We start from the raw sequence: 20,278 nt of genomic DNA, 5'->3' as shown, positions 1-20,278 counted from the left end.
GGAATGGGCCTTGACAGATTTAGGCTGTGGCAGGCCTGCCACAGAATGTGCAAGTTGAATTGTGCTACAAATCCAACGAGCAATCGTCTGCTTAGAAGCAGGAGCACCCAGCTTGTTGGGTGCATACAGTATAAACAGCGAGTCAGATTTTCTGACTCCAGCCGTCCTTGAAATATATATTTTCAATGCCCTGACAACGTCCAGCAACTTGGAATCCTCCAAATCGCTAGTAGCCGCAGGCACCACAATAGGCTGGTTCAGGTGAAACGCTGACACCACCTTAGGCAGAAAATGAGGACGCGTCCGCAGTTCTGCCCTGTCCGAATGGAAAAGCAGATATGGGCTTTTATACGATAAAGCCGCCAATTCTGACACTCTCCTGGCTGAAGCCAGGGCCAGTAGCATTGTTACTTTCCATGTAAGATATTTCAAATCCGCCGATTTGAGTGGCTCAAACCAATGGGATTTGAGAAAATCCAAAACTACATTAAGGTCCCACGGAGCCACTGGGGGCACAACCGGGGGCTGTATATGTAGTACTCCTTTTACAAAAGTCTGGACTTCAGGAACTGAAGCCAATTCTTTCTGGAAGAAAATCGACAGGGCCGAAATTTGAACCTTAATGGACCCCAACTTGAGGTCCATAGACAATCCTGTTTGCAGGAAATGTAGGAATCGACCCAATTGAAATTCCTCCGTGGGGGCCTTCCTGGCCTCACACCACGCAACATATTTTCTCCAAATGCGGTGATAATGTTGTGCAGTCACCTCCTTCCTGGCTTTTACCAGTGTAGGAATGACCTCTTCCGGAATGCCTTTTTCCCTTAGAATTCGGCGTTCAACCGCCATGCCGTCAAACGCAGCCGCGGTAAGTCTTGGAATAGACACGGTCCCTGCTGAAGCAGGTCCCGTCTTAGAGGTAGAGGCCACGGATCTTCCGTGAGCATCTCCTGAAGTTCCGGGTACCAAGTTCTTCTTGGCCAATCCGGAGCCACGAGTATCGTTCTTACTCCCCTTTGCCGTATAATTCTCAGTACTTTTGGTATGAGAGGCAGAGGAGGAAACACATACACTGACTGGAACACCCACGGCGTTACCAGAGCGTCCACAGCTATTGCCTGAGGGTCTCTTGACCTGGCGCAATACCTGTCCAGTTTTTTGTTGAGGCGAGACGCCATCATGTCCACCTTTGGTTTTTCCCAACGGTTCACAATCATGTGGAAGACTTCTGGATGAAGTCCCCACTCTCCCGGGTGTAGATCGTGTCTGCTGAGGAAGTCTGCTTCCCAGTTGTCCACTCCCGGAATGAACACTGCTGACAGTGCTATCACATGATCTTCCGCCCAGCGAAGAATCCTTGCAGCTTCTGCCATTGCTCTCCTGCTTCTTGTGCCGCCCTGTCTGTTTACGTGGGCGACTGCCGTGATGTTGTCCGACTGGATCAACACCGGCTGACCCTGAAGCAGGGGTTTTGCCAGGCTTAGAGCATTGTAAATCGCTCTTAGCTCCAGTATATTTATGTGAAGAGACATCTCCAGGTTTGACCATACTCCCTGGAAGTTTCTTCCCTGTGTGACCGCTCCCCAGCCTCTCAGACTGGCATCCGTGGTCACCAGGACCCAGTCCTGTATGCCGAATCTGCGGCCTTCTAACAGATGAGCACTCTGCAACCACCACAGAAGAGACACCCTTGTCCGTGGCGATAAGGTTATCCGCTGATGCATCTGCAGATGCGATCCGGACCATTTGTCCAGCAGATCCCACTGAAAAGTTCGTGCGTGGAATCTGCCGAATGGGATTGCTTCGTAAGAAGCCACCATCTTTCCCAGGACTCTTGTGCATTGATGCACAGACACTTTTCCTGGTTTTAGGAGGTTCCTGACAAGTTCGGATAACTCCTTGGCTTTCTCCTCCGGAAGAAACACCTTTTTCTGAACCGTGTCCAGAATCATTCCCAGGAACAGCAGACGTGTTGTCGGGGTCAACTGAGATTTTGGAAAATTCAGAATCCACCCGTGTTGTTGCAGCACTACTTGGGTTAGTGCTACTCCGTCCTCCAGCTGTTCTCTGGACCTTGCCCTTATCAGGAGATCGTCCAAGTAAGGGATAATTAATACGCCTCTTCTTCGCAGAAGAATCATCATTTCGGCCATTACCTTGGTAAAGACCCGAGGTGCCGTGGACAATCCAAACGGCAGCGTCTGAAACTGATAATGACAGTTTTGCACCACGAACCTGAGGTACCCTTGATGTGAAGGGCAAATTGGGACATGCAGGTAAGCATCTTTTATGTCCAGGGACACCATAAAGTCCCCTTCTTCCAGATTCGCTATCACTGCTCTGAGTGATTCCATCTTGAAACTGAATTTTTGTATGTACAGGTTCAAAGATTTCAGATTTAGAATAGGTCTTACCGAGCCGTCCGGCTTCGGTACCACAAATAGCGTGGAGTAATACCCCTTTCCCTGTTGTAGGAGGGGTACCTTGACTATCACCTGCTGAGAAAACAGCTTGTGAATGGCTTCCAATACCGTCGCCCTGTCTGAGGGAGACGTTGGCAAAGCAGACTTTAGGAACCGGCGAGGGGGAGACTTCTCGAATTCCAACCTGTAACCCTGAGATACTACCTGCAGGATCCAGGGGTCCACCTGTGAGCAAGCCCACTGTGCGCTGAAATTCTTGAGTCGACCCCCCACCGTTCCTGAGTCCGCTGGTAAAGCCCCAGCGTCATGCTGAGGGCTTTGCAGAACCCGCGGAGGGCTTCTGATCCTGGGAAGGAGCTGCTTGCTGCCCTCTCTTACCCTTTCCTCTGCCTCGGGGCAGATATGACTGTCCTTTTGCCCGCTTCTTATAGGACCGAAAGGACTGCGGCTGAAAAGACGGTGTCTTTTTCTGTTGGGAGGGGGTCTGAGGTAAAAAGGTGGATTTCCCGGCAGTTGCCGTGGCCACCAAATCCGATAGACCGACGCCAAATAATTCCTCCCCTTTATACGGCAATACTTCCATATGCCGTTTGGAATCCGCATCACCTGACCACTGTCGTGTCCATAAACTTCTTCTGGCAGATATGGACATCGCACTTACTCTCGATGCCAGAGTGCAAATATCCCTCTGAGCATCTCGCATATAAAGAAAAGCATCCTTTAATTGCTCTAAAGTCTGTAAAATACTGTCCCTGTCCAGGGTATCAATATTTTCAGTCAGGGAATCCGACCAGACCACCCCAGCACTGCACATCCAGGCTGAGGCGATGGCTGGTCGCAGTATAACACCAGTATGTGTGTATATACTTTTTAGGGTAGTTTCCAGCCTCCTATCAGCTGGATCCTTGAGGGCGGCCGTATCAGGAGACGGTAACGCCACTTGTTTTGATAAGCGTGTGAGCGCCTTATCCACCTTAGGGGGTGTTTCCCAGCGCGCCCTAACCTCTGGCGGGAAAGGGTATAATGCCAATAACTTTTTTGAAATTAGCACTTTTCTATCTGGGTTAACCCACGCTTCATCACATACATCATTCAATTCCTCTGATTCAGGAAAAACTACAGGTAGTTTTTTCACCCCCCACATAATACCCCTTTTTGTGGTACTTGTAGTATCAGAGATATGCAAAGCCTCCTTCATTGCCGTGATCATATAACGTGTGGCCCTACTGGAAAATACGTTTGTTTCTTCACCGTCGACACTAGATTCAGTGTCCATGTCTGGGTCTGTGTCGACCGACTGAGGTAAAGGGCGTTTTACAGCCCCTGACGGTGTCTGAGACGCCTGGGCAGGTACTAACTGGTTTTCCGGCCGTCTCATGTCGTCAACTGATTTTTGTAATGTGCTGACATTATCACGTAATTCCATAAACAAAGCCATCCATTCCGGTGTCGACTCCCTGGGGGGTGACATCACCATTACCGGCAATTGCTCTGCCTCCACACCAACATCGTCCTCATACATGTCGACACACACGTACCGACACACAGCAGACACACAGGGAATGCTCTATTGAAGACAGGACCCCACTAGCCCTTTCGGGAGACAGAGGGAGAGTTTGCCAGCACACACCCAAGCGCTATAATATATATGGGAACAACCCTATATAAGTGTTGTATCCTTATAGCAGCTTAAATATAGTAATATCGCCAAAAAAAGTGCCCCCCCTCTCTGTTTTACCCTGTTTCTGTAGTGCAGTGCAGGGGAGAGTCCTGGGAGCCTTCCTCACAGCGGAGCTGAGCAGGAAAATGGCGCTGTGTGCTGAGGAGAATAAGCCCCGCCCCCTATTTCGGCGGGCTCTTCTCCGGAGTTTGTGAGATCTGGCAGGGGTTAAATACATCCATATAGCCTCAAGGGCTATATGTGATGTATTTTTAACCATAAAAATAAGAATTTACTTACCGATAATTCTATTTCTCGTAGTCCGTAGTGGATGCTGGGGACTCCGTCAGGACCATGGGGAATAGCGGGCTCCGCAGGAGACAGGGCACATCTAAAAAAGCTTTTTAGGTCACATGGTGTGTACTGGCTCCTCCCCCTATGACCCTCCTCCAAGCCTCAGTTAGGTACTGTGCCCGGACGAGCGTACACAATAAGGAAGGATCTTGAATCCCGGGTAAGACTCATACCAGCCACACCAATCACACCGTACAACTTGTGATCTGAACCCAGTTAACAGTATGATAACAAAACGAAGTAGCCTCCGAAAAGATGGCTCACAACAATAGTAATAACCCGATTTTTGTAACAATAACTATGTACAAGCATTGCAGACAATCCGCACTTGGGATGGGCGCCCAGCATCCACTACGGACTACGAGAAATAGAATTATCGGTAAGTAAATTCTTATTTTCTCTAACGTCCTAGTGGATGCTGGGGACTCCGTCAGGACCATGGGGATTATACCAAAGCTCCCAAACGGGCGGGAGAGTGCGGATGACTCTGCAGCACCGAATGAGAGAACTCCAGGTCCTCCTTAGCCAGAGTATCAAAATTTGTAAAATTTTACAAACGTGTTCTCCCCTGACCACGTAGCTGCTCGGCAAAGTTGTAATGCCGAGACTCCTCGGGCAGCCGCCCAGGATGAGCCCACCTTCCTTGTGGAATGGGCATCTACATATTTCGTCTGTGGCAGGCCTGCCACAGAATGTGCAAGCTGAATTGTACTACAAATCCAGCGTGCAATAGACTGCTTAGAAGCATGAGCACCCAGCTTGTTGGGTGTATACAGTATAAACAGCAAGTCAGACTTTCTGACTCCAGCCGTCCTAACTATATATATATATATATATATTTTTAGGGCCCTGACCACGTCTAGTAACTTGGAGTCCTCCAAGTCCCTAGTAGCCGCAGGCACCACAAGAGGTTGTTTCAGGTGAAAACGCCGACACCCCTTTATGAAGAAACTGGAGACGAGTCCCAGTTCTGTCCTGTTCAAATGGAAAATTTTAATATGGGCTTTTGTAAGACAAAGCCGCCCATTCTGACAATCGCCTGGCCGAGGCCAGGGCTAACAACATGGTCACTTCCCATGTGAGATATTTGTCAACAGCATGGTCACTTTCCATGTGAGATATTTCAAATCCACAGATTTGAGCGGTTCAAACCAATATGATTTTAAGAAATCCCAACACTATGTTGAGATCTCACGGTGCCCCTAGGGGCACAAAAAAGCTGTATATGCAATACATCCTTTACAATCTGGACTTCAGGAACTGAAGTCAATTCTTTCTGGAAGAAAATCTACAGGGCCGAAATTTAAATGTTAATGAACCCCAATTTGAGGTCCAAAACACTCCTGTTTTCAGGAAGTGTAGAAATCGACCTAGTTGAATTTCCGTCGTGGAGCCTTCCTGGCCTCACCCACGCAACATATTTTCACCACATGTGGTGATGACGTTGTGCGGTCACCTCCTTCCTGGCTTTGACCAGGGTAGGTATGACCTCTTATGGAATGCCTTTTCCCCTCAGGATCCGGCATTCAACCGCCATGCCGTCAAACGCAGCCGCGGTAAGTCTTGGAATAGACATGGTACTTGCTGAATCAAGTCCCTTCTTAGCTCCCCAGGCCCTTAGTCCTCTGTGAGCATTTCTTGAAGTTCCGGGTACCAAGTCCCTCTTGGCCAATCCGGAGCCACTAGTATAGTTCATACTCCTCTATGTCTTATAATTCTCAATACCCTGGTTATGAGAAACAGAGGAGGGAACACATACACAGACTGGTACACCCACGGTGTTACCAGAACATCCACAGCTATCGCCTGAAGGTCTCATGACCTGGCGGAATACCTGTCCCGTTTTTTGTTCGGGCGGGACGCCATCATGTCCACCTTTGGTCTTTGCCAACGGTCCACAATCATGTTGAAAAACTTCCCTATGAAGTTTCCACTCTCCCGGGTGGAGGTCATGCCTGCTGAGGAAGTCTGCTTCCCAGTCGTCCACTCCCGGAAAGAACACTGCTGACAGTGCTATCACATGATTTTCCGCCTAGCGAAAAATCCTTGCAGTTTTCACTGCCCTCCTGCTTCTTGTGCCGCCCTTCTGTTTACGTGGGCGACTGCCGTGATGTTATCCCACTGGATCAATACCGGCTGACCTTGAAGCAGAGGTCTAGCTAAGTTTAGAGCATTATAAATTTGCTCTAAGCTTATTTATGCGGAGAGAATTCTCCAGACTTAATCACACTTCCCTGGAAATTTTTTCCTTGTGTGACTGTTCCCCAGCCTCTCAGGCTGGCCTCCGTGGTCACCGGCATCCAATCCTGAATGCCGAATCTGCGGCCCTCTAGAAGATGAGCACTCTGTAATCACCACAGGAGAGACACCCTTTTCCTTGGATATAGGGTTATCCGCTGATGCATCTGAGGATGCGATCCGGACCATTTGTCCAGCAGATCCCACTGAAGAGTTCTTGCGGGAAATCTGCCGAATGGAATTGCTTCGTAATAAGCCACCATTTTTACCAGGACTCTTGTGCAATGATGCACTGACACTTTTCCTGGTTTTAGGAGGATCCCGATTAGCTCGGATAACTCCCTGGTTTTCTCCACTGGGAGAAACACGTTTTTCTGGACTGTGTCCAGAATCTTCCCTAGGAACAGTAGACGTGTCGTCGGAAAAAGCTGCGATTTTGGAATATTTAGAATCCACTCGTGCTGTCGTAGAACTACTTAAGATAGTGCTACTCCGACCTCCAACTGTTCTCTGGACCTTGCCCTTATCAGGAAAGCGTCCATGTTTCTTTTAAGAAAAATCATCATTCCGGCCATTACCTTGGTAAAGACCCGGGGCGCCGTGGACAATCCAAACGGCAGCGTCTGAACTGATAGTGACAGTTCTGTACCAGGAACCTGAAGTACCCTTGGTGAGAAGGGCAAATGTGGACCTGTAGGTAAACGTCCCTGATATCCAGTGACATCATATCGTCCCCTTCTTCCTGGTTCGCTATCACTGCTCCGAGTGACTCCATCTTGATTTGAACGCTTGTATGTAAGTGTTCAAATATTTCAGATCTCACCGAGCCGGTTGGCTTCAGTACCACAATATAGTGTGGAATACTACCCCCTTCCTTGTTGTAAGAAGGGTACTTTGATTATCACCTGCTGGGAATACAGCCTGTGAATTGTGTGAGGGGGAGACGTCTCGAATTTCCAATGTACACCTGGGATATTACATGTAGGATCCCGGAGTTCCCTTGCGAGTGTTGCTGAAACTCTTGAGATGACCCCCTACCGCACCTGAGTCCGCTTGTACGGCCCCAGCGTTATGCTGCGGACTTGGCAGAAGCCGTGAGGAGCTTCTGTTCCTGGGAATGAGCTGCTTGCTGCAGTCTTCTTCCCTTTCCTCTCCCCCTGGGCAGATATGACTGGCCTTCGCCCGCCTGCCCGTATGGGGACGAAAGGACTGAGACTGAAAAGACTGTGTCCTTTTCTGCCAATATGTGACTCGGGGTAACAAAAGGTGGATTTTTCAGCTGTTGCCATGGCCACCAGGTCCAATGGACCGCCCCTTTATACGGCAATACTTCCATATGCCGTCTGGAATCTGCCTCACCTGACCACTGTCGTGTCTTCGTCTGGCAGATATGTACATCACATTTACTCTTGATGCCAGAATGCAAATATGCCTCTGCGCATCACACATATATAGAAATGCATCCTTAAAATGCTCTATAGACAATAAAATCCTGTCCCTGTCAAGGGTATCAAAATTTTCAGTCAGGAAATCCGACCAAGCCCCCTCAGCGCTGCACATCCAGGCTGAGGCGATTGCTGGTCGTAGTATAACACCAGTATGTGTGTATATACTGTTATGATATTTTCCAGCTTCCTATCAGCTGGCTCCTTGAGGGCGGCCGTATCTGGAAACGGTAACGCCATGTTTTTTTATAAGCGTGTGAGCGCCTTGTCCACCCTAAGGTGTGTTTTCCAACTCGCCCTTACTACTGGCGGGAAAAAGGGTATACCGCCCATAACTTTCTGTCGGAGGAACCCCACGTATCATCACACACTTCATTTAATTTATCTGATTCAGGCAAAACTACAAGTAGTTTATTCCCACCCTACAAATTACCCTTATTTGTGGTACTTGTGGTATCAGAAATACGTAACACCTCCTTCATTGCCCTTAACATGTAACTTGTGGCCCTAAAGGAAAACTACGTTTGTTTCTTCACCGTCGACACTGGGGTCAGTGTCCGTGTCAGTGTCTGTCGACCGACTGAGGTAAATGGGCGTTTTTACAAGCCCCTGACGGTGTCTGAGACGCCTGGACCGATTCTAATTTGTCCGCCGGCTGTCTCATGTCGTCAACCGGCTTGCAGCGTGTTGACATTATCACGTAATTCCATAAGTAAGCCATCCAATCTGGTGTCGACTCCCTAGAGAGTGACATCACCATTACAGGCAATTTTCTCCGTCTCCTCACCAACATTTTCCTCATACATGTCGACACACACGTACCGACCTACAGCACACACATACAGGGAATGCTCTGATAGAGGACAGGACCCACTAGCCCTTTGGGGAGACAGAGGGAGAGTTTGCCAGCACACACCAAAAGCGCCATAATGTATATAACAACCCTAGAAGGTGTTGTTTCTATATATGGGCTCTTAATATATAATTATATCGCCAATTTATGCCCCCCTTCTCTTTAACCCTGTTTCTGTAGTGCAGGGGAGAGTGGGAGCCTTCCTCACCAGCGGAGCTGGTCAGGAAAATGGCGCTGAGTGCTGAGGAGAATAAGCTCCGCCCCTTTCACGGCGGGCTTTTCTCCCGGTTATTAGGAAAACTGGCCTGGGTTAAATACATACATATAGCCTTAATGGCTATATGTGATGTATTTATTTGCCTCTAAGGTAATCTATATTGTTGCCCAGGGCGCCCCCAGCAGCGCCCTGCACCCTCCGTGACCGAGATCAGTGAGCCGTGTAGCAACAATGGCGCACAGCTGCAGTGCTGTGCGCTACCTTCATGAAGACTGAGGAGTCTTCTGCCGCCTGTTTCCGGACCTCCGTTCTGCCGTTCTTCAGCGTCTGTAAGGGGGATCGGCGGCGCGGCTCCGGGACGAACCCCAGGCTGACCTGTGTTCCGACTCCCTCTGGAGCTCAGTGTCCAGTAGCCTAAAACTTCAATCCTCCTGCACGCAGGTGAGTTGCAAGTCTCTCCCCTAAGTCCCTCGTTGCAGTGATCCTGTCGTCAGCAGGAATCACTGATTAGAAACCTAAAAAAAAACTTTTCTAAACAGCTCTTTAAGAGAGCCACCTAGATTGCACCCTCTCGGACGGGCACAAAAACCTAACTGAGGCTTGGAGGAGGGTCATAGGGGGAGGAGCCAGTACACACCATGTGACCTAAAAAGCTTTTTTAGATGTGCCCTGTCTCCTGCGGAGCCCGCTATTCCCCATGGTCCTGACGGAGTCCCCAGCATCCACTAGGACGTTAGAGAAAAGGTATTATACATTGCTGCCCAGGGCGCCCCCCCAGCGCCCTGCACCCTCCGTGACCGCTGTGTGAAGTGTGCTGACAACAATGGCGCACAGCTGCAGTGCTGTGCGCTACCTCAGGAAGACTGAAAAGTCTTCTGCCGCCTGCTTCTGGACCTCTTCCATCTTCGGCATCTGCAAGGGGGGTCGGCGGCGCGGCTCCGGGACGAACCCCAGGGTGAGACCTGTGTTCCGACTCCCTCTGGAGCTAATGGTGTCCAGTAGCCTAAGAAGCCAATCCATCCTGCACGCAGGTGAGTTCACTTCTCTCCCCTAAGTCCCTCGATGCAGTGAGCCTGTTGCCAGCAGGACTCACTGAAAATAAAAAACCTAAAAACTTTTTCTAAGCAGCTCTTTAGGAGAGCCACCTAGATTGCACCCTGCTCGGACGGGCACAAAAACCTAACTGAGGCTTGGAGGAGGGTCATAGGGGGAGGAGCCAGTGCACACCACCTGATCCTAAAGCTTTATTTTTGTGCCCTGTCTCCTGCGGAGCCGCTAATCCCCCTGGTCCTGACGGAGTCCCCAGCATCCACTAGGACGTTAGAGAAAATGAGGTATAGATTGAGAAAAGCAGAGGACCTAAGACTGAGCCCTGCGGTACTCCAACTGAAAGAGGTAGCGAAGAGGAGGTGGATTCAGAGAAACGGACAAATATTGCCAGCACACATAGTCAATATCACATGGTCAAAATCGAAGATAGACAAAATCTCATCGTGTGTATGCACCTTACACACAGTGAGACTTAGGCTATCTTCGATTTTGGGGTGTATTTTGATAAATGGACCCCGTGTCTCTCCAGTATGTCAGCACCAGTGAAGAGATAGACAGCGAAAACACCAGCAGGCCATGTGAACTATTTTAAGTGGCACAAAGTATAATCTTGTCTAGGACACCAAACTGCTCAGGCCAGCTGTGGGCAGCGGTGGTGGGTCCTTTGCCCCACGCAGGCAGAGCCGGCTTTTCCACCAAACCACCTACTAGAACTAGCTGCTCTCTGGCCATTGTGCCGCCCACACATGAAGCAGCGCCATTATTTGGGGTCTGCCTAGGACTGGCACCAGGGTGGCAGCAGATGGTGACACGTGCAGACACCTGGAGCAGAACCTCAGGCTGTGATGCTGCCCGTGTGACTACAGCGCTGCGGTGCGCCGGGCACTGGCCGCTGGTGGTTGCCGTGCGTCACGCTGAGGCCCGGCCTCTCTCTCTCCGCCTCCTCCTCACGAAGCTTCGCAGCAGCAGCAGCCAGGCAGACTCACAACAACAAAGGAGAGACTAGTATCCCAGCCGCTGCTCGCTGACAGCCCCGAACCCGCAGCCCGCTGACAGCCCCGAACCCGCAGCCGCTGCCTCCCCTGTGGGGTGCTGAGAGCAGACATGGTGAAACTAGCCTTTAACTCGGCGCTGACACAGAAGGAAGCCAAGAAGGAGGATGAGAACAGCGAGGTGCTGATTATCCCCGAGAACAAGGTGAGACGCGGGCGGAGCCTCCCCGCAGCCAGGTGTCCGCAGCACTCTGTGCAGGGTATAGGTGATGGGCGGTGGGGTTTATAGGTAGGTATATTGGTCAGCAGCAGGGAATGGCGGCTGGCCGCACGCAGTGCCCTGTGGCCGGGTGTTTGTTAGGAGACTCACATTCCGCGCCCCAGCTCCCGCAGTGCCCCGCCCCCCGCCTTAGCCCCTGCCCGCCGGCACTCTGCACCCCGGTATGCCCCTTGTGATGGCATTAATCCCGGGCATCTTTATTGTGGCTCTCTTCTCCTCCTCATACACCTCCACCTGGGTGACTTTTGTACCTGAGTGCCACGTTGCATAATCGCCCCCGGGGGGTTCCTAGTGAGCACAGCACAGGTCACGGTACCATGGGGTAGGGTCAGAAGCAGCAGCAGCTCGGGGCTGTTCTGCCATAGCCGGCTGGCTGACAGGAATTGGTCTTGCCATTTAAGCAGGGAAAGAGTGGAATAAAATGGTGGAAGCTGCTTGTGATATCAGAGACACTGAGATAAGCTCTGTAAAATGGCTGACAGGGGAGCAGCAGCAGCTAGAGCTCGGGCCGCATGCATAATGTTCCCCTGTAAGCCTTCACCTCCTGTTCTCCTCCCTGGCTCTTGTCAGGATGGCATTTTGTTGGCATATCCAGACATGTCTTCTTTGCACATGTAGCTGACTGATAGAAGCTCTGTCAGCATTTCTCAAAACAAAATAGTGTTAATTATATATCATTTTCTGTGAGGTTTGGGATCCTGTGATGGGATAAAATGAAGCTCCTTGCTCTGATACTGGGGAGCTGTCTGCATTTTGGAGATAGGATGAATATACAATGACTACCTGTTTTCCATGGTCATGAGGCTGGGTATTAATTATCTCTCACTTCTCTAACACTGATGACAGATGGCATAGAAATTGCCAGGTGAACAGCGGAATATAATGTAGTCAGTCCTAACGATACGGATTTCAGGGCTGTTAGCCTCTGTACCTATCTACTAATTAGCAAATGTAAGAGTAACCAGTTTTGGAAGAATTTAACCAATTCCTGTAGTGTCATGGGTGACAATCGCATAAATGATAAATACAGTCTATGATTATTTTATAGTGGTTCAAAAACTACATTTACAGCTGTTTCTGTAAGTAGTATTTAATTATTCATAGTTACAAAGGTTGGAATTCATTGATCATGTAAATAATACAATTTCCAAATAGCATGGCAAGACGAGGATTAAATGGCTGAAAGGGATTATATTACACAGCTGCCGTCTGGTTGATATTGGAAAGCGCTATAATGTGAGCGTAAATTAGATGATGAATACAATAAAAATACTGTACTGTACTCTACAGTAAATAATTTATATTAATATTTTTCTCGTGATAATTCACGTTGAAATAATCTTTTTGCCTTTTATGTTTCTTTCTAACAATGATTCCCAGGTGGCCTGACATTGCATGCTTTCCTGTTTCCTTGCAGAATTCTAGACGAAACACGAAGCAGATATGGATCTTTAAGAATGTCCCAGTCACTAATTAATATATAACTGTTCTCTTGGAAAACATGACAGCGATTCTTATGGTCCAGAATCAGCTTTAAAAGTGCACGTGTTGTAGTGTTTCTCTGCATGAGAACACTCCTAGGCATTTTGCGCTGAGTCTGTTCACACTGTCCAATGTTTGGCTGTTGTCGTGGGTTGTGCTTCTCCGTTTACAGTTTAAACAAATTATTTGCAGTGTTAAGCAAGTGGCATTTAAGCTATGACATTTTATAAATTGATTCTAGAGCAAGTAGACAGTGCTTACTGTATTAGCATGGAAGCAGTTTGGAGAAGGAGCCTCCTCTGCTGTGTCATGAGCGATCAGCATTTACTTCATGCAGTCCTGCTAGAAAACAAATATTTCTCTGACTTTAGTTCGGGAAAGTACTCCATGCAAAACTAACACTTGTGGTATATGTCTGTATAGGCATATGGTAATGAGGCAAACAAATGCTTATTATTTTTACAGTAAAAATTGATCTCAACGTTGTCCGTGCAGGTTGAGTATCCCATATCCAAATATTTCGAAATATGGGATTTTTTGAGTGAGATAGTGAAATCTTTGTTTTGTGATGGCTCATTGTACACAATCTTTGTTTAATACACAAAGGGGTCGATTCTTTTCGGCAACTTAAGAATAGCGCCGGGAATTGGCTCCCGACGCTATTCAATTCAGCTGCTAGTGACCCGCAATTGTCGGGAATTCTTCTCTCATCCCCGGGGGATGAGAGAAGAAACCCGACAAAAGTGCTGCCTCGCGGCCGGCGCGAGGCTGATTCTGTCGGGAATTAGCCTCGCGCCGGGGAGTTAAGTCGGAGAATGTCCGTTCTCCCGACAATTCAACCTGTTTAGTCGGCGAGAACGGGACATCGCCGACTTAACTGGAGCTGAATTGAATAGCGTCGGGAGCTAATTCCCGGCGCTATTCTTAAGTTGCCGAATAGAATCGACCCCATAGTTATTAACAATATTGTATTTAATGACCTTCAGGCTGTGTGTATATGAAATATAAAGGAATTGTGTGAATGTACACAAGCTTTATATTTAATGCAGAAAGTTATTAAAAATATTGGCTATAATGACCTTCGGGCTGTGTGTATAAGGTGTATATGAAACATAAATGCATTCTGTGCTTAGACTTGGTTCCCATCGCTATGATATCTCATTATGCTATGTAATTGTTCCAAATAAGGAAAAATCCAATATCCAAAATACTTCTGGTCCCAAGCATTTTGGGTAAGGGATACTCAACCTGTATTACTTTTCTATTGATTCATTATTGGCACAGCATTGAGCATACTTAACTATACATTGCAATTATTTTTTTCTTCTTTGTTAACACTTGTGTAGTGAGGCTGCATTGAAAGCACAGCAGGTATTTGGCATCCTGTATAATAAAAGGCTAACGCTGCTGCTCACCTCTGTGGGGTGAATTCAAGTGTTTTGTGCGCTGGAGGCCACAAGATGGCACCCAACGGAGCAATTCATGTGTTGCTCCGTTCAGGCGTGCATAGCCGTCAGCACTGACATTACTATTATGTTGGTCCGTCATTTTGACTGTCTAGTAACTAGTGTGTGTACGTGTGTGTGTGTGTGTGTGTGTGTGTGTGTGTGTATATATATATATATATATATATATATATATCTATCTGTATAGTTAATATGCTGCATGTAGCGATATGTTGTGCCTATTTGTGGCTTCCTGTACCTCATCCATTTTATAGAGCGGGCTGCTACGTGTAATCCACATTTGAGGATCTTAAAAATGTGTTTTTAAGGTCTTTCCCTTTATTGTATATGTGACTCCTAATTACCCATGCTGCCATGGGACTAGGAATGGGCATAAGAGACAGCTGTTGTGCCTGTGTTCTTGTATGTCCTAGTCTGACACTAAACTTCTCAAGTGGCAGCTGCCTGTAGGGCAAACATACTACTTCAATGCTGAACTACACTGATCTGTGGCCTTCAGGACAAAGTAATGGCTCCATATTCCTGATAATCATTTAGATGAAGTCATTGGGGACAGATTGGCTGCTTTACCTTGAGAATCAAGGCGCTCTGCCCTAGAACTGATCTGTCTGTTATTATGCACAATTTTAAGATGAGTGCGTGTCATTTGGTAATACCCATAACAATGAATGTCAACAAAAGCACGCTCTCTTTTTTATTACATTTTTGTACTTACTTTTTCTTTTCTTTTTTTGTGCTTATGACAGTGCCTTCTGGTACAGTTCCTGTGTGCTAGTGTTTTAGGTAGTTGTTTTTAAGGACATCTGTCTGTTTAACTCTATAGAAACTAGTCCTGGCAGTACTTGCCCGTGTTCTGATTTGCTCTAAATGTTTGGCTTCTTTTCCTACACAGATACTTGGCGTATCCCGGCAGACCCTTGGTAATTTGGCTTCAGTTTCACTTTAGCCCACGTCCCCTCAACACATTCTCTACGCTTTTAGTAAATATCTGACTCTAATGCTTGATTTAGCAGGGGTTACAGTATAATGTGCTAATAAACTCTTTAGTAGTACTTGGTTATCATTTTATGAAGATGTGACTGGTAGTAAGTAAAAAATAAATACAAATTCAAAGTAGAATCATACATGTGCTGAAAAAAACTATCACTGTGCTTTCTGTACATACAGTGCTGCAATTACAAGTTTTTATCTGATTTTACAGGTGAGCTAGATTCCCTCAGAGTTTATGTATGTTGCTATGGTAATACAAATTAGCCAGTAAGGTCTGTGTTTCAAACTACATTGACTTTAATATTTTTTAAATACACTGAATTATGTGTAATATATTGGTGTACAGTTTTCCCCCCACATATTTTTTAATCATTCTGTTTTCCTTTTTCAAGAAATAGAACACTCCTTTGACCTAAAATAAGAATGGGTGGATTGTATTATTAGCAATTAAGCAAGTGGCAGGTCCCAGTCATGTTAATAAATAAAATATGGAGAAGTGTTGCGCTAATGGAATCCTGCAGATATTAGGTCTGATACTTCAATGCTATTTCGCTGCCTTAGAGCTACTGTACCTTCCACTGAGCTTATTGCATTTCTCTATCGTCCTAGTGGATGCTGGGGTTCCTGAAAGGACCATGGGGAATAGCGGCTCCGCAGGAGACAGGGCACAAAAGTAAAGCTTTCCGATCAGGTGGTGTGCACTGGCTCCTCCCCCTATGACCCTCCTCCAAGCCAGTTAGATTTTTGTGCCCGGCCGAGAAGGGTGCAATCTAGGTGGCTCTCCTAAAGAGCTGCTTAGAAAAGTTTAGCTTAGGTTTTTTATTTTACAGTGAGTCCTGCTGGCAACAGGATCACTGCAACGAGGGACTTAGGGGAGAAGAAGTGAACTCACCTGCGTGCAGGATGGATTGGCTTCTTGGCTACTGGACATCAGCTCCAGAGGGACGATCACAGGTACAGCCTGGATGGTCACCGGAGCCTTGCCGCCGGCCCCCTTGCAGATGCTGAAATAAGAAGAGGTCCAGAATCGGCGGCAGAAGACTCCTCAGTCTTCTAAAGGTAGCGCACAGCACTGCAGCTGTGCGCCATTTTCCTCTCAGCACACTTCACACGGCAGTCACTGAGGGTGCAGGGCGCTGGGAGGGGGGCGCCCTGGGAGGCAAATGAAAACCTATTTTGGCTAAAAATACCTCACATATAGCCTCCGGAGGCTATATGGAGATATTTAACCCCTGCCAGACTCCGTTAAGAGCGGGAGACGAGGCCGCCGAAAAAGGGGCGGGGCCTATCTCCTCAGCACACAGCGCCATTTTCCCTCACAGAAAGGCTGGAGGGAAGGCTCCCAGGCTCTCCCCTGCACTGCACTACAGAAACAGGGTTAAAACAGAGAGGGGGGGCACTAATTTGGCGTTAGAAATATATAAAAAAGATGCTATAAGGGAAAACACTTATATAAGGTTGTCCCTATATAATTATAGCGTTTTTGGTGTGTGCTGGCAAACTCTCCCTCTGTCTCTCCAAAGGGCTAGTGGGTCCTGTCCTCTATCAGAGCATTCCCTGTGTGTGTGCTGTGTGTCGGTACGTGTGTGTCGACATGTAGGAGGACGATGTTGGTGAGGAGGCGGAGCAATTGCCTGTAATGGTGATGTCACTCTCTAGGGAGTCGACACCGGAATGGATGGCTTATTTAGGGAATTACGTGATAATGTCAACACGCTGCAAGGTCGGTTGACGACATGAGACGGCCGACAAACAATTAGTACCGGTCCAGACGTCTCAAAAACACCGTCAGGGGTTTTAAAACGCCCGTTTACTTTAGTCGGTCGACACAGACACAGACAGGGACACTGAATCCAGTGTCGACGGTGAATAAACAAACGTATTCCTTATTAGGGCCACACGTTAAAGGCAATGAAGGAGGTGTTACATATTTCTGATACTACAAGTACCACAAAAGAGGGTATTATGTGGGATGTGAAAAAACTACCATAGTTTTTCCTGAATCAGATAAATTAAATAAAGTGTTTGATGATGCGTGGGTTCCCCCCGATAGAAAATTATGGGCGGTATACCCTTTCCCGCCAGAAGTTAGGGCGCGTTGGGAAACACCCCTTAGGGTGGATAAGGCGCTCACACGCTTATCAAAACAAGTGGCGGTACCGTCTATAGATAGGGCCGTCCTCAAGGACCAGCTGACAGGAGGCTGGAAAATATCATAAAAAGTATATACACACATACTGGTGTTATACTGCGACCAGCGATCGCCTCAGCCTGGATGTGCAGAGCTGGGGTGGCTTGGTCGGATTCCCTGACTAAAAATATTGATACCCTTGACAGGGACAGTATTTTATTGACTATAGAGCATTTAAAGGATGCATTTCTATATATGCGAGATGCACAGAGGGATATTTGCACTCTGGCATCAAGAGTAAATGCGATGTCCATAACTGCCAGAAGATGTTATGGACACGACAGTGGTCAGGTGATGCAGATTCCAAACGGCACAAAGGTGTATTGCCGTATAAAGGAAGAGGAGTTATTTGGGGTCGGTCCATCGGACCTGGTGGCCACGGCAACTGCTGGAAAATCCACCGTTTTTACCCTAAGTCACATCTCTGCAGAAAAAGACACCGTCTTTTCAGCCTCAGTCCTTTCGTCCCTATAAGATCATATCTGCCCAGGGATAGAGGAAAGGGAAGAAGACTGCAGCAGGCAGCCCATTCCCAGGAACAGAAGCGTTCCACCGCTTCTGACAAGTTCTCAGCATGGCGCTGAGACCGTACAGGACCCCTGGATCCTACAAGTAGTATCCCAGGGGTACAGATTGGAATGTCGAGACGTTTCCCCTTCGCAGGCTCCTGAAGTCTGCTTTACCAAGGTCTCCCTCCGACAAGGAGGCAGTATGGGAAAAAATTCACAAGCTGTATTCCCAGCAGGTGATAATTAAATTACCCCTCCTACTACAAGAAAAGGGGTATTATTCCACACTATATTGTGGTACTGAAGCCAGAAGGCTAGGTGAGACTTATTCTAAATCTAAAAAAATTTTGAACACTTACAAAGGTTCAAATCAAGATGGAGTCACTCAGAGCAGTGATAACGAACAGGAAGAAGGGGACTATATAGTGTCCCGGGACATCAGGGATGCTTACCTCTATGTCCCAAATTTGCCCTTCTCACTAAGGGTACCTCAGGTTCGTGGTGCAGAACTGTCACTATCAGTTTCAGACGCTGCCGTTTGGATTGTCCACGGCACCCCGGCTCTTTACTAAGGTAATGGCCGAAATGATGATTCTTCTTCGAAGAAAAGGCGTCTTAATTATCCCTTACTTGGACGATCTCCTGATAAGGGCATAGTCCAGGGAACAGTTGGAGGTAGGAGTAGCACTATCTCGGATACTGCTACAACAGCACGGGTGGATTCTAAATATTCCAAAATCGCAGCTGATCCCGACGACACGTCTGCTGTGCCTAGGGATGATTCTGGACACAGTCCAGAAAAAGGTGTTTCTCCCGAAAGAGAAAGCCAGGGAGTTATCCGAGCTAGTCAGGAACCTCCTAAAAACAGTGCATCATTGCACAAGGGTCCTGGTAGAAAATGGTGGCTTCCTACGAAGCAATTCCATTCGGCAGATTTCACGCAAGAACTTTTCAGTGGGATCTGCTGGACAAATGATCCGGATCGCATCTTCAGATGCATCAGCGGATAACCCTATATCCAAGGACAAGGGTGTCTCTCCTGTGGTGGTTATAGAGTGCTCATCTTCTAGAGGGCCGCAGATTCGGCATTCAGGATTGGATGCTGGTGACCACGGAGCCCAGCCCGAGAGGCTGGGGAGCAGTCACACAAGGAAAAAATTTCCAGGGAGTGTGATCAAGTCTGGAGACTTTTCTCCACATAAATATACTGGAGCTAAGGGTAAATTTATAATGCTCTAAGCTTAGCAAGACCTCTGCTTCAAGGTCAGCCGGTATTGATCCAGTGGGAAAAACATCACGGCAGTCGCCCACGTAAACAGACAGGGCGACACAAGAAGCAGGAGGGCAATGGCAAAAACTGCAAGGACTTTTCGCTGGGCGGAAAATCATGTGATAGCACTGTCAGCAGTGTTTCATCCCGGGAATGGAAACTGGGAAGCAGACTTCCTCAGCAGGCACGACCTCCACCCGGGAGAGTGGAAACTTCATTGGGAAGTTTTTTCCACATGATTGTAAACCGTTGGGAAATACCAAAGGTGGACATGATGGCGTCCCATCTGAACAAAAAACGGGACTGGTATTGCGCCAGGTCAAGAGACTCTCAGGCAATAGCTGTGGACGTTCTGGTAACACCGTGGGTGTACCAGTCGGTGTATGTGTTCCCTCCTCTGCTTCTCATACCTAAGGTGCTGAGAATTATAAGACGTAGAGGAGTAAGAACTATACTCATGGCTCCGGATTGGCCAAGAAGGACTTGGTACCCGGAACTTCAAGAGATGTTTACAGAGGTCTTATGGCCTCTGCCGCTAAGAAGGGACTTGCTTCAGCAAGTACCATGTCTGTTCCAAGACTTACCGCAGCTGCGTTTGTTGGCATGGCGGTGGAACGCCGGATCCTAAGGGACAAAGGCATTCCGGAAGAGGTCATTCCTACCCTGGTCAAAGCCAGAAAGGAGGTGACCGCACAACATTATCACCACATGTGGCGAAAATATGTTGCGTGGTGTGAGGCCAGGAAGGCCCCACAAAGAAATTTCAACTCGGTCGATTCCTGCATTTCCTGCAAACAGGAGTGTCTATGGGCCTCAAATTGGGGTCCATTAAGGTTCAAATTTCGGCCCTGTCAATTT

The 20,278-nt window shown here is 47.8% G+C and overlaps 1 protein-coding gene across 3 annotated transcripts in view; it reads left to right on the top strand.

The window, feature by feature from the left end:
* The first annotated feature begins 10,991 nt into the window (after positions 1-10,991).
* ITM2B (integral membrane protein 2B) overlaps positions 10,992-20,278 on the top strand; it is a 153,909-nt gene continuing 144,622 nt past the window's right edge. For 2 of the 3 annotated variants that reach the window (XM_063952793.1, XM_063952792.1), the window contains exon 1: positions 10,992-11,437. In XM_063952793.1, coding sequence (XP_063808863.1) covers positions 11,345-11,437 — 93 coding nt within the window. In that variant the 5' untranslated portion in view covers positions 10,992-11,344. The remainder of the gene's footprint in view (positions 11,438-20,278) is intronic. The other variant, XM_063952794.1, reaches the window with a different exon arrangement.

Source organism: Pseudophryne corroboree, chromosome 2, assembly GCF_028390025.1.
Source record: "Pseudophryne corroboree isolate aPseCor3 chromosome 2, aPseCor3.hap2, whole genome shotgun sequence".
NCBI classification, from domain to species: domain Eukaryota; kingdom Metazoa; phylum Chordata; class Amphibia; order Anura; family Myobatrachidae; genus Pseudophryne; species Pseudophryne corroboree.
Note: the sequence above shows the minus strand (reverse complement) of the source record. Positions and strands in the feature narration are given on the sequence as shown.